General features: G+C 42.5%; 1 protein-coding gene across 1 annotated transcript in view; it reads right to left on the minus strand.

Annotated features, from left to right (window-relative positions):
- Positions 1-2,003: 2,003 nt before the first annotated feature.
- clic4 (chloride intracellular channel 4) overlaps positions 2,004-15,580 on the minus strand; it is a 29,013-nt gene continuing 15,436 nt past the window's right edge. Inside the window, exons 2-6 of the mRNA XM_080414781.1 lie at positions 12,832-12,941; positions 8,099-8,224; positions 7,772-7,878; positions 5,933-6,114; positions 2,004-4,173 (exon numbers count right to left, since the gene is read on the minus strand). Coding sequence (XP_080270907.1) covers positions 4,009-4,173; positions 5,933-6,114; positions 7,772-7,878; positions 8,099-8,224; positions 12,832-12,941 — 690 coding nt within the window. The 3' untranslated portion in view covers positions 2,004-4,008. The remainder of the gene's footprint in view (positions 4,174-5,932; positions 6,115-7,771; positions 7,879-8,098; positions 8,225-12,831; positions 12,942-15,580) is intronic.

Consider the following 15,580-nt stretch of genomic DNA (forward strand, 5'->3'; position numbering starts at 1 on the left):
AGAGTCCTCTGTTGCAGCCAAAATAGACATGATAGAAGAACGACAGACTGTATGACTTTCATAAGGCTGGCAAGAAAAGCACACCTTCATCAACGTATAGCCATACCCTCCTGCTCCGTATTTTTTTAAAGGACGCGTTGGATGCCAACATATTTCCTGAATAAAGGCCAACGCCGCTGAAGATGTAAAGCGCAGATAAAGTGCATGGAAAGCATTAGGGAGGCTGTGAGATTTACAGTACTGCAGTCACAGAGGAATGTCTCAAGTCCACCGCCTTCCAAGAACAACATCACACCCAGAGTATGCCCGCCTTGCCAGGCCAGAAGTTGCTTGTAGTCTATACTGTACATCCAGGGTGGGTTGCTGCTTGTTTGGGGTCCAGGTTGTATTTTAAGGGGCCTACCAGCCTTTTTTACATGTGGGTCCTTTTATTTTCTCTAACTTTGATAGGATTTCATTCCTCAAAACATTGTTTTTTAAACATCCTAACACACTCTTATAATATACAACATGTATCCTTCCCTTTAATTTAAAACTGTCATCCATGTCATGGTATGAAGCTGACAATGTGTATGAGTGCCATATTTTAGAGTATTTTATGAGAAAAACTAAAGTAGACACTTAACAAACAACATTATATTGTAGCCTATAAGTTTAACAACTCATCTCGTCTCTCATCTATTCATTCATATTCGTATAGGTCTATAATTTCTGGGTATGTGCGCTCTGTAGAATATATGTCTGTCAATAGATTGAGTGAAATACAAGGCAAGCCGTGTCTGTACCGAATATCAGGTGCACATACAGTAGTCCATACGTAAAGAATGTCCTGTGCATGTTGTGGGTTCAAACCCCACTTGGCGTATCACTGTGTAGCCTACTTTAGAGTGAGTGCTTCACTAGTGTAAATATTTATCCAGCTGTATAAATGGGTGTTGTAAAAAAAAAAGTAGCCTAAATGCAACTGGTGCTGGCTGCTCATACTAAAGACCATTGCACAGAAAAGATTGTACTATGCTTTTTTCTTTTTTTAATGATCATGAAAGTCGCTACGGGTAAATGTCAATCACACCATTAACATTTGTGTATGAATATAGAACACAGAAAGCCTATCAATTGAAATACGTATTTAGAATTAAGTGTCCTCTCAAATATTACTTATTGTTGGTTGTCCTAATAATCCAAACGGGAAAATAATTGTATATCCTATTTGAGTGACATGCCCAAAATAGGGATGCCAAGTACTATGGAAGGAATATAATTCATGGCGACATGTTGGCTCCCTCTGTTGGCCTTGACTTCTGCCATCCTAAGTGGACTACATACTGTAGTCAACATGTCAGCCATACATAACAACCTCCCTACTTTTTACCTCATTACATAATTACCATTACCCTGCAGGTAATGAGTGTGGTGTCCGATAGCCAACTTTGTTGTTTCACCCCCCCGCCCCCACCCCACACACACACACACACATCTGTTTAAGTCTGGGTGGATTTCCTTTGCCGTGGAGCTACGAGTGTAGAGACCATGTGACAATGTTCTTCAGGGGAAGGAGAGGAGAATGTTTGTGACTGAAACATGATATTTTAATGATCTGGACAGTATCCAAAAGCTCTACGCCCCCGACACCTTTTTTTCCCTCCATGTTCCTCTTTGCCTGTTGCGAAACGTTGGCTACGATCAGATCTGCAGAGTAGACTTGTTTGTGCTGCGAAGAACATTGGAGGATTGGGAGCAGGCTGCAAAACATGGTCAAACCGACTGCTGTGGGTGTCTTCAGGGGGAGGAGGAGTTGGCAGAGTGGGTGGGCACCCACTCGATACATTCCTTGGTGGTGAAAACTGTGAGAGACAGAGAGAGCGAAGGGGGGGATTGCACACTGCAAACAAACAGGTCTTATTTCTGTTCCATTGCTTCCTCTTATTTCTGTTCCATTGCTTCCTCGAGCATCATAAGACAAGATAGATGTGCAACAAAAGCACAAATACACAAGCCAGATGGCCAATAAGAGAAGAGTTTATTTTTATTCTGTCAAGACTTGTAAAAAAAAAAAGAAAAAGAAAAAAAGAAGCCATGACATAATTTTTTTAATTTTTTTTTTAACAATGAAACTCATTTCAATGCAGTGATTTCTGGGAGATGAAAAAAGAAAGTCTTGGGGAAAAAAAACATCAGGAAAGAGAAAATGTTTTAAGGCCAGAAGAGATATTTTCTTGAATTAAAATCCAAGCAGGCAAGAAATAGGCCTAGTTCCTCGAGTTGAATGTATAAAATTTACACATTGAGCAATCACAACAAATATTTACAATTCCTTTTTAATCAAATTTGTTTCAAAACAAACATCTGAAAAACATGGCGGGTGGGGTGGGTTTCTTTTTATCTGCACCTTTAGAGCTACTGTATAATATCATACATTCACTAACTCAGATCAAGCTACATACTGAAGACCAGAATCCATTGATACTCTCCTCTATTCATTTTCTCATAAATATCTTTAGTGTCACCTTTCCTGGTGTCTGACCGCACATTAGAGTCCTTCCTTCCGTCTGCTGCGGACGAGAGCGTGTTTTTTTTAATGACTACACTAGTTTACATAGCAGGAGTCATCCTATCCACAGTGAGACCAGAATAATGTGCCCTTTTTTGGTCAGTGATGTGTAATCCAAACTGCTGCTACTTCCAGCGCCACGCAAGTGAACACTTCCCTTCACCAGAGAAGGAAAGAGTCAGCTTGCATTTCTGGTAAATAGAGGCTTGCTACTCAGTGTGTTGGTGTCTATGCAGACATATTTTGAGGCAATGTAGTGATTAAAAAAGGCATTTTTTTTTTACATTTGTACAACCACAAATGGTTCTATATAAGCTACATGCGGTTGAAGATTTCATAAATCTCAGGTTCCCTTTTTCCTGAGTTAAAAATGTTATACATACATGTATGCAGCCGGTACAGTTTAATTTCTACACAGCCCTACGGTGCTGAACACTCTTGCCCATATAATATAATGAGAAATCAGAGCATGGATGCCAGGTAGCCGTTACCTGTAGTTACTGTTATTCTGATTTATTGGAGCAACTCTACAGTAGAATAAATGCATCTTTCGCTTGATCTGTCAACCGGTTCTGGTTCGGCCTATAGCCTCTAACTGACAAACCTTTCAAATACACTAACCAAAAGAAATAACAACAACACTGAAGCTTTCAACACTGTTTTACGCTGCTTCGTTAGCCAAAGGCAGACAGACAGACAAGAGAGAGAGAAAAAATAACTGTCCTCCCTCAGTGTTCATTTCCATAGCAAGCCTAGAAAGAGCAAAATCAATATTCTTTAGACAACAGAAAAATAGACAACAGCGTATGACCATACACCGGTAGACTGAAGGTCAACTTGAAGGTCACTTCTCGGGGAGCATGTCAACTGGTGCTCCCAACACTGATAAGCCCAGATACACATGCAGGCCTCTGTAGTGTCTCACTGGCCCTTTATGGTCTCGCCAGCTCACATTTATCAGACGTGCAAGACAAAAAACTAAACAAAAAAGAAAGCAACTAACCACATTCAATCTGGCGTCCCTATTTTGGGCATGTCAGGCAAACATTAAAAAAAGGAGAGAAAATAGCAGATCTGTACAATCTCACACCACACCACGTTGTGAGAATGTAGATTGGCTATTTCTGTGCGACACCGTCGTATGACGAAGTATAAAATAGGGATTAAGTGGTTAACCACTGAACATAGAACATCGGAGACGTTTGCCGTCTCAGCTACAGAGATCTATAAAATAAAAAAGAAGAAGAAAAACGTTGAGAAATAACGAACGAACAGAAAACGGGTTCATGCACTGGGGTTCGCTCCTAGATGAGGAAGCGAAGGAGAGGAATCCATAGTTTTTGTTTATTTTTCTTTCTCGTGAACGAACGGATCCTTGAGCAGCGGGCAGGGCATCGAGGGTGGGAGGTGGGAGGGTGGAGGGTGAGACGGAGGAGTAGCGTGGTACGAGTAGGAGCTTATTTGATCAGCCTCTTGGCTACGTCTGCGTAGGCGAACTCGATCTCCTTGTCGCTGGGGCAGGTGTTGGTGAACTCCTCGCGAGTGTAGGCGTTGTTCAAGTACTTCCACACCGCTGTCATCTCCTTGGGGATGTCGAAGCCTCTGTACTTCTTGGTCACGACCTGGAGAAACGGGTTAGTGATGGTGAGACTGAGCCATCGGCCAGGTTGTATGCTCTGATAAAAAAACACTTTGTACAGTTAGGCCTGTCACAATTATTTCATAATCGTCTAATGTGATTATTTGAGATAATCGCAATTATTTTTGCATAATCTTCATAATAGTTTCCATATTGAAAGATTTTCACACATTTTCAAATATTTTTAAAAAGCAGAAATTACAACGCGTCACGAAGTTTGTAGATCTGCCATTCAAATATCTCAATAATCTTACTATATTTCAGTTATTTGTCATATCTGCCCTGCGCAACTTTTGATTACGAAGCCTAAAAGGCTTCATATGTTCCAATAATGTTCAATGCCAAACGCATAATTAAATCGTTAATCGCAATTATTTGAGTGACAATTAATCGTCAATTTAAATTTGTAATTGTGACAGCCATATGTACAGTAATACAGTACTACAAGACATTCACATTCTTTGTTGTTACGCAGTGGCTCTGCAGGAGGCTAGCCGTCTAAAAGAGGGTATGTGATTTTCACCAAAATGTCTTGTGTACACTGCCAGTAGGCCAGCTTAGTTTTTTTGTCCACATACTGTACGTTTTATGTGTTTTGAAATACTTTAATTTTCATAATGGAAGTCAATGTGGCTCAGATGGGGCTGAACCTTTGCCCAAATCTGAAGTCATACTATGTCATATAGACGATGTCATAGACTACTGACGTCACAGGATGGCCACATGAAGTCCAAGATTTTTTTCCCCCTCCCCAAATGAGTTGTCAACCCCCCCCCCCCCCAAGTGGAGTATTTAGACCCCATCACTGCCAACCCTTACTGTTGGTCTTTGGAGGTTATCGACAACCACGTCTCCCCTGATACACAAAATCACCAGCTGCTTCGTTACACCTGACAATGAGGAGTTTCACCAGGAGGTGACAGGTTGTAAGTTTTGTTTTGTTTTGTTAAAATAAATAACAGCTCTATATTTCCATCCGTAATCATTGCAATAGAGCAGGGGTCTTCAACGTCTTTCAGGCCAAGGACCCCTTAAAGCAGGGACCCCCACTACATATTTTATAAATACAACTTTGCAGATACAACCTTTTCATATATTTCATAGACTTGTTTGCCAGCACTATCGGTGTTGTGTTGGATTCATGTTAATGTACATTTTCAGACATTTAACCACTTCAGCCCCCAGTACTTAGTAAACTTGACCTTTCACTCTGTACTTGGTCTGCTCTTTTTTCCCCTGGCCTCTACACCAAACCTCTTTGCCGAAAATAGCCGATCTACAAGCACGAGGCTGAGTTCTCCTCAGAAAAGGGTAGGGTTCAAGTGGTTAATGTAAAATAAAAGTTCCTATCACACAAAGATTTTGCGGCCCCCCTGTAGTAACCCTGAGGACCGTCTAGGGGTCCCGGACCCCCTGTTGAAGACCCCTGCTATAGAGTGTTCAGTAAAAGGGGTCTCCTCATCGTTCCATATCTTTAATAAAAATAAATAAAATGTTCAGGTCGGGGTACCACTTTCATCCAGTCAGGAGGATAAAGAAAGAAGTGACATTTAAAGTGATTAAACCAAAAAATAAGCTGATGAAATTGGATCTGGTTCATTCTAAAATTAGAGCTGATAGATGAAATGGGTTGTCTCGCCTGATTGGATGAAATTGCAACTCCATAGCAATGATTATTGTCGGAGTATAGAGCTTTAACTTTTGTTTAGATAAAAACAAAAGTACAAATTCAACCCTCTCACCTTGACTATATGCAGCTTGGGCAGCAGGTTGCAGTCGGCCAGGGTCATGTCGTCTCCGTCCAGGAACTTGCGGCTGGACACCTTCACATCGTCCATGCTGTTATGGTCGATCTCGTCGGGGAGCGGCGAGCGCAGGTACTCGTCCAGCTTCTGAAGTGTCTTCAGGACCCCACGTTCCAGGGCTACACAGACAGACAGACAGACAGACAGACGCTTGAGAACAAGGGCAAAGCTCAAATGGTGATCAGCTCTTCTGTGAGCCTGTGAAGACATTAGGTTTTGATGCCCAGTCTAAAATGTTTACATGCTCATAAGCAAGTGTACTGTCAGTACTTGTTCTGTGAAAAGGTTTATTTTTTGTGTGCTTTATTTAGACAAGTACAGTGCCCGTTTGGGGCATAGCCGTTCAGAATGTCTGCCCGTTCGGAATGGGTCGCTTGCTTGGTTCCCGGAACTTCTGCTTGCAGCATTGTAGAGAACCGCTTTAATAAACTTTACACTGGCCCGGACGGTTGGCGTAACCGTCTGGGTGTCACACCTATAGGCTGGTAATTCAGCCTGACAGCGTGTCGCGGGTTCGACTCCCGATCCAGACGGCCTTTGCTGCAAGTCAGTCCCCATTTCCTGTCAGCCTACGTTCCTATCAATAAAGTATAATAAATAAATAAAATTAAAATAAAAAATTACACTGTTCTTCCTTGTGTCCTCACACCTCAGCAATACACATGCCATGTGTGAAGTGGATTGGATAAGTGGTTCTCAAGATATGCGAAGGAAAGATATAGATACAGAGATTCCATTAATTTATAGATATAGAGAGGAAGCAGAGAGGTTGACGCAGCTGCCGGCACGCCCCGTTGAGGCTTTTCTTGAGGCCTCCAACCACTGCACAGCTGCAGTGAACATATTACGATCACCCACCAGAGGGCAGCATTTCATTGAGAAAGGCAACCACTCTGGTACATAAAGATCTTATGTGCCACATTTAACAGTAGGCTACAGCAGAATACCTAGGTCTATCATTAACCAAGTAGTGTCTTTATCATCTAGACACGAGATTCAGGCATAAAACTCTATTGACATAGCCCTGCTGGCATTCAGCACCAAACACAGTAGGTCAATATTTCCCCAGGGTGGAGAGCAGCCATCTAAACTAAGATACCACAAGATAGCACAAGGCAAGTGTCATATTATACCTCATGTTTTTCATGAAAACCATGCTTAATATTTAAAATATGATAGATGCAGTACAGTTCCTCAAATCTTAAATAGTTGGACTGATACATATAATCTCTGGGAATGTATTACATTCATTGCAGTATTCTATGAAATATTTCTCCTATCATATAAAACATGTTTATGTTTGTTTAATCTACTGCAGCCTTTCTTTGGGGTTGATTAAACCAATTAGGGAGATTATGGAGACCAGTTCCCTTTTGGACTCTTGCCCAGTGTTAGGGTGACTTCATCGTATTTTATTAACAATCCATCCAAATGAGATGGTTTGAGGAGACCTGGGTGACAAGATTCAGTCCAGGTGAGATGGTCTGAGGAGACCTGGGTGACAAGATTCAGTCCAGGTGAGATGGTCTGAGGAGACCTGGGGGACAAGATTCAGTCACGGGGACAGAAGAACAAAAGCTCTGTGTTCCTGTGTGAGGCCAAACTCCCAAAGCAAACCTCCAATCACAGCAAGGCAACTGGTGTCGCCCAGCAACCACCAGTCTGTCACAACTGGAGGACTTCTGGGCTTTGCGCCTCTCTTTACAGTTACATACCACGCTGTGAGTGCGAGAGAGAGAGAGAGAGATAAGAAAGGTGTTAGGAGTATCAACTCACCTTCATTGGCATCTGGTTTTGAGTTCTTGATCAAGGCTGAAAACTTAGCGAAGATGTCCATCCCAGCTGTGTTTGACTCAGGATGCCTGGCGCTGAGCTTAGCAAACCTACCCACACACACACACACACACACACACACACACACACACACACACACACACACACACACACACACACACACACACACACACACACACACACACACACACACACACAGAGAGAGAGTAGGTTACACAACAGCTCTGAACTTGACAGTGGTCAGGTTCTAACACGGCACACCCACAGGGTGCTCATGAGGGTGGCGTTTTCACAGTCTTCCTCACTCACTTGGGTGGGCTGAGGATGTCCTCGAGGAACTCCTCGATCTTGTTGACATCGGTCTTGACCTCGCCGTTGAAGGTGATGAAGGGCGGGTGTGTGCCGGGGGCCAGGTTCTGAAGGTCTGCAGGTTTCCTAGGATGAGACCACATGGAGAGAACATTGCACATCATGTTGACTGAATGGGCAACACCTGCAATGCAATTTATTTCAGATATTTCAGATGTCACTACCCAAACGGAGGTTGGCATTTCTGAAAGGATTAGAGTGCCGACCGATGCCAGATGTTGGAGCCCGATGCCAATCCTGATTTTGGAGAGTTCTAGACCACCAATATTTTGACCAATATTTTGTCAGTGTGTAAAACTTTCTAATCAGTTTGAAAAACGTTTGATTTGATTAAAAAAACAAACAAATAAAAAAATAAGCACAAATATGTTTTTGATAGGTAAAAAATAAACACATAAACCAAACCTTATTTCATTTAACCACTGCGTTGCAACGCGTTATGAGCTTGTAGATCAGCCATTTTGGAAAAACTTTGAAATCATTCGTCTATAATGACATGTCATGACAAGTCAAACAATGGCCTGAAACAAACAACCACATCAGACTGGCCGATATGTTTTGGTCTGGCTCTAGAATGGACACAATATTAAAAACAAAAAAGACCACTTCTGAAATACTCAACACACTGGACTGGAGCTTTCGATTTGCGTCAAGGCTTTAATAAGTTGCATACAACCATAGATATCATATAGATATGATAGATAACCATATATCAAGTCATGTCATTCTGGGGATTGACATCTTTATAAAAAAGCACATTTACAAACTAGACTTTCCTGGGTCAGTACAGAGGATTACAATAGCCTGCTGCAGCTGCACCGTGCTCAACTGTTCTAGACCATTTCACTCACCCCAACACACACACACACACACACACACACACACACACTGCATGTATGTTTGTGCACATTCCTATCTCTGTGCAGTTCTCAGAGCTAGCACGTTGTGTTCTAGATGTCTCGAGAGGTCAGATATGATGTACATATTGTAGACACACACAAACACACACACACACACACACACACACACACACACCCAGTAATAAGCATGTGTTGAATGACGGGTATGAACACAACACAGGCCCAATAATACCAACAAAAACCTCAAACTAAACAGCTCTGTCATAAATCAACATAAAGCAAATGTAACTGTGACCTTCAGAGACTGACAGAATCCCCTTTCATTTACACTACAGTACACCACAAGTCTTCAAAGTGGGGGCAGCCAGGGGGCGCCATATAGAGAGGAGGAAAAGGAAAAAAGGGAATATTCATTCATCCATCGTTCTTTTTTTAACACTAACAAAAAATGTTAAAGTTTCAAAAATAGTGAAAATAACACGTTGCTGCATCTAGATCGGTATTTTCATTTATTTCTTATATTTAAGCCATTTCACAACAGGGGTGCTGCAGCCAGAGGCTATTATATGGGGGTCCATGTCACGGAAAGGTTTGGGAACCCCTGCCTGCAGTACAAAACACCATCACTGATCCAACATGGAGCCCGTGTCACTGTGTGCCGTGACCGTGCACGCACACGGTACTTATCAGGGTTTTTGGACAAGCCGCCCAAGGGCGGCAACAAAACAGGAAACTATTTCAATTCTTGGGCATGCAAAAAGGAAGTGGCACCCTCACTCAAAGAGGAGGGGGAGGGGGGTGTTCTCCACCAAGACACTGGTTCTTAACGTTGGGTCTGGGGACCACCAGGTGGTCTAAACGGACCCTCAACACTGAGACTTTTATAGTGTAGATTGGGGTGAAAGATTAAAAACAGTTCCATCTCAGAGTTCCAGACCCTTAAGGGTCCATTTGGACCCCGGTGGGCCCTGGACCAGACGTTGATTAACAGTGGTGTAAGAGAATTCCCCGGAGAACATCAGGCTTTTATCACAGCAACATTAGACTGCCTTGGAGGCCGAGAGAGAATGGAACTTTTTTTGTGTGTAGGGAAAGTCACAGGAACCATTTCCACTCCAGGCAGTAACTCTTTGCATGGCTAATAAAGATGAGACAACGTTCTCACATTCATATTCACATGCTGCAGTAAAAGAAATATATAGAGCCATAAACAGGACAAACAAAATGCTTCTTGTGCAGAACGCTTGTGCACAGTCAAGGTCACACGTATGCTGCTATATGCAGCGTGGAAAATGTGAAGCAACGTTATCAATGGTCTCCTTAGAACAAAAAATGCCAGCCAGAGCAACGAGCGGTCGCACCGGCGGAACAAAGGCTTGTTTGAGGAGTGGAGTGAGAGGAAAACAGACACTGCTAAGTGGGCGGATATCCTCCAATGCCTTTTACAGCAGGACCATGGCAGCCTGTGTTTTAGATTAGATACCCTCAGCGAGAGTATGGACACACAGAATATAGAAAAACGTGGGGTGTTAGTGCATCCCCACACAGAAAGGTACAGTGCAGAAAGACAATCTATTCATTAACAGTCGACGATTGATATTATATAGTAAAGCACAGTTCCGTTCCAGTTCAGTTTTATGTCAGTCCATTCTATTGGTAAACTGACAATGCATGACGATTGATTATACAGTATATGACATACTACTAGTAAAGTGCCAGTGCTAAGTATTGCAACAATAAAGGTGCCAATGAGTGAGACTAGAATAACATGTTTATCATCGGGCTGGGCAATATGACTTCAAATCAATATCATGATTATTTTAAACTTTTGCCTCGATTATGATTAATGAATCAATAATAAAAACGAATGGTGAAAATAGCCGATCTACAAGCTCACAACGCATCGCAATTTTCGTACGCCACCATTGTACAACGAAGTATAATACAGAGTTAAATGGTTAATCAGACCAATCCATTTAGTCAATTATAAGAAATCTATTAGAATTTGTTTGTGTCCATTCCTTGATATATAAGCCCCTCGATTATTCAATTAACGTACAGTACATGAGCAAGATTAAGTAAGTTATTGGTTCGAAATATCGGTTTCTATTCACCTGTGTCCTAGGCTGTGTGTTTTCCACTTCCTGTCGATTTGATCCATGAAATCCAATGAAACTGGTCAGATGACCAATGATATCCAATGAAATCGACAGGAAGTGGAAAACACACAGCCTAGGAAACGGGTGAATATATTTTCGTTGAATTGCCCAGCTAATTCATCGTTGATACAGTCCTGGGAAAAAAAGTGATATCTGAGCCTTGTTTTTGTGACCCGGAGACACCGGTATTGTTTCCCACTCAGCAGGAGGTTGAACAGTCCATTACAAGGCTGGGTGGGGTCTGCTCTCAGTGTTTCTGGCAGATGTACTTGATAGTGGGTAGCTGGGTACCGATGGTTCGCTCAGCGACTTCTACACGACAACGTATCTAGGGCTCAGTGGTTCTTAAAGTGGGGGCCCCAGAAAAATGGGGGGGGTCCCCAGAAAAATTTGTTAATACAGCATCACAATCATTCTAACCCCTTTATCCATATTTTATACGTTGGCTATTCAAAAATAGCAGATATACAAGCTCACAGCGAGTCACATCGTGTCGCACTGCGAGCTTGTACATCTGCTATTTTTGAACATTTTTGAAAAATCTTGAAAGTGTTTGAAAATGTTTTAATAATTTAGAATTTGTTTCAACACAAGTCTTCTCTTCTGAGGGTCCCTGGCACAAAACCTTTTCAGATGGTGGTCCACGGCCAAATACATTTTTACAATTTTTGGGGTCCTTGACATGAAAACGTTTGAGAACCACTGGCTTAAGTGGTTAACCACCAAATAGACACAAATCGTATTATGTTTCTGTGTAAGGAAAACAGTGTGTTCTGAACATGTCTATGATGTGTTTCTCCAGCCAGCAGTTGGTGGTGAATCCAGTGGAACACGTCACGAGCCACGCGGCAACAGATCTTCTTCTTTCTAAGCGGCAATAGATCTGCACGTCTAAAATCCAGAAACGGGTCGCAGACTCTGAGTCAAAAATAAAAAGAAGCTAGAGAAAAAAAAGACCCATGGAAACCAGGAGTCTAATCTGTACATGTCTGAAAATAATCAGCCGTTCGCCGGGCCTGGCCCATGACGTGGAAAAACAATCAGGAAGCATTTACATGACTCATTCACTCAGACAGAAACATAACGAGTGATGGGTTATAGAGAGCTGCTGGTAGCCTGGTACAACTTAAGAACGTTCTCCTCATCTGGGAGGAGAAAATACTGGAAGTTGAAAATTGCAGACGATCCCCTTTTTTTAATCCTGCCTTTGATTCGTGGTGACCTCGGTGGTGAAAAATAACATGTTACCCCCCAAAATCTGACGCAGGAAGTTGAGCTGGGAGAACAACCTTAAATAGCCTCCCCGGAGTCCCTGCACGTGTTTATTTTTCCTCTGGTTTTTCTACGGCTTGGGAAAGGGTCATGGGAAAAGCAAATAAGCAGTCGGGAGGCGGCCGAACGTGCCGGAGGCGGAGCCGGATCAAAGTGCTCGCCGCCGCGTCGCCGTGAAGGTCTTCGTGGAAAACGCCCGGGAAGGTTCCCGGGAAGCAACGAGAATAGGAGAGGAGGGAGACAGCGGAGAGAGACAGGAGATGGAGGACGGAGACCTCCTCAACCAGGAGGAGGAGGAGGAAGAGGAGGAGGGAGGGGCTAAGGGAGGGTCTCCCCCCCCCCCCCCCCTGCGATGGCCTGTGAAGGATTCCTGCTGACTCACCTCTTAAGATCCACTGTGGTGACGTTGAACACGACCCCCTTCAACCACAGGATCATGAAGAGTCTCTGGGAGAACGGACAGTTTCCAATACTCTCACCATCGCTCCCCGCCTGAGAGAGAGACAAAGAGAGAGAGAGAGAGAAGATAAGATATCTAGAATGCAGGAGTGCAAACGACTACACAGAAGATAGTAGACAGATACCATCTCCTTCTGTCTCGTAGAACGACTACGGACACAACAGTCCACAATGAAGACTAAACAGATTAGACGTTTTGGAGGCAGAACGTCCAAGCTAGCACACAAAGAGTTGGAGGTAAAAAAAAAGGCCTCTCAACGAGCCTGGTGCACTGATCCCAATCGGGTCACGGTTTAGCCTTAAATGGAAGAGGTCCCGATGCACTGATACCGATCACATCTCCTCTGCACCACCTTACGGCCTGAGGGCTGGTCCACTGCACTCACCCAGAGAGAGCCCATGAAAGACAATGATGCTTTCACACGCACGCACGCACGCACACACACACGCTTAGTATTACTATACTTGTGAGGACGTCAACATTTTAGGACAGCATTTTAGGACTGGAAAAAGCTGATAAGTACCAGATCTACAAACTCGCAACGCGTCGCAGTGCGATACGTTGTGAGCTCGTAGATGGGCAATTTCATGGTGCGCGACTTTGCCGCACAACTAAGCATAAAATGAGGAAATCTCTAAACCAACCCCTAAACCTATCCTCTGAAAGAGCCTAATCCTAACCTGAATCTTTTCCTAACCATAAAAACAACCATTTCTCAATTTCTTTTTTTTTTTTCATATGGGCACCACAGTGAGTAGTCATATGACTACAAAGACAGCACAAAATACAACGTTGGGACAAATCAGGACACAACGAAACAAAAAGAACTAAACAACTAAAGCACCAAATGAACACAAAATAGACATCATTAACAGGGAAAAAACAAACACGACAAAAAATTAACATGAGAAAAAAACTAAAAACAGAAAAAAACAGAAGACAAGGTATGGAGGCACATAGAGACTAACCCATGTTCAAGTTCATATTCTTTACCACTCTTTTTCTCCAACTAAAAACATCCGGGCAAAACAATCATTAATTAGTTCAGTCCTTCATCAAGTGCCTGATAATAAAACCAGTACCTTGTTAAAAGGTACTGGGTTTTTTTTTCAAATTTTTCAAATTCTACTCTACTTTTTGTGGGGACATTTGGCCCTCACAAGTATCGTGATACAAGTACACACACACACACACACACACACACACTCCCTCTGAAGGCATAAGAAGCGAAGAGAGAGAGAGAGAACTGACCCCCTTGTCTCAAATGCTTCAGCACACTTCCCCTGCTGCCTCCATTAATCCCACTCCGCTAATGTCTCAGTGTAAGAGGAACCGTCCACTGTGATTAACCCGTTCAGACCGGGAACGCATCCGTGCTAAGCACTTTATCCATATTTAATTTGGCTATTAAAAAATAGCAGATATGCAAGCTCATAGCACGGCACCGAGTGCCGCGCTATGAACTTTCAAGATTTTTCAAAAATGTTCAAAAATTGTAGATCTGCTATTTTTGAAAAATCATGAACATTTTTAATAGATATATATTTTTTAAAGCGAACATTTGCAACTCAAATCTTTGCTTCTGGAAGTCCCTGGTACAAAATATTTTAGAAATGTTCACTTTAAATAATATATATTCAAAAGTTTTCACAAAATTTCCAAAATAGCAGATCTACAAGCTTGTATCGTGGCACCTCGGCGCGGCATAATAGCCAAAGTATAAAATAATGGTTATAGCTAAAATGACACAGGTGCGTCCCCGGATTGAATGGGTTAAGGACAGGACAGCTTCTTGTTCCCCTATTTGCAAGGCTTATTTCACACACACACACACACACACACACACACACACACACACACACACACACACACACACACACACACACACACACACACACACACACACACACACAGTGAGTATAGCAACGTTTTAGATATAGCCATTTTGAAGCCCTGCCTAAACCGAAGCTTAAATCTAACCCTACAAGCCAAACTCCTAAACTAACCGTGATCCCACGCCTAAATCTTTTCCTACTTGTTATCTTTAGCTCTAAAAAATCTTTGTTAACCATGAAAACAACATTTCTAGCTAAATGGTTCACAAGGTTGATCTATAAAACTCCAAAACCATATTTGTGAGGACAACAGTATACCTCACAAGTATACACACTCTTTTTTTGTGGTTATCAACTTTTGGAACAAAATTCTCACAGTAAACACAGTATAAAGAACCAGCGTGACAAATGACAGCAAAAATGTCCCAAGAAGTGGCCTGCTCTCTGTCTCCACACACACACACACACACACACACACACACACACACACACACACACACACACACGTAAAGAGGGGGGGCTAGAGAAGGGTATTGCAAAAACTTTCCTTGGCAAACACACCAATTCTCAGAGATCTCTCCGTCTGGCACCAGAACCATGTACTGTATCTCTCTGTCCTGCAAACGCCCTGCTACCGGCTGCAGCCAACTGCTATAACCACTTTCAAGCCGTGTGTACCTATTTTGGGCATGTCATTATAGGCAAACATTTTCAACACTTTCATCAAACAAAAGGAAAACAAATCGTAACTAAACTACAAAAGTATTGAAGTGAGCTTGAAGATCTGTCATTTTCTCTATTTGTCGTACAACAACGTATGAACTATGTAGGTCTTA

Source organism: Gymnoscopelus braueri, assembly GCF_963280865.1.
Source record: "Gymnoscopelus braueri genome assembly, chromosome: 19".
In the NCBI taxonomy this organism is placed as follows: Eukaryota; Metazoa; Chordata; class Actinopteri; order Myctophiformes; family Myctophidae; genus Gymnoscopelus; species Gymnoscopelus braueri.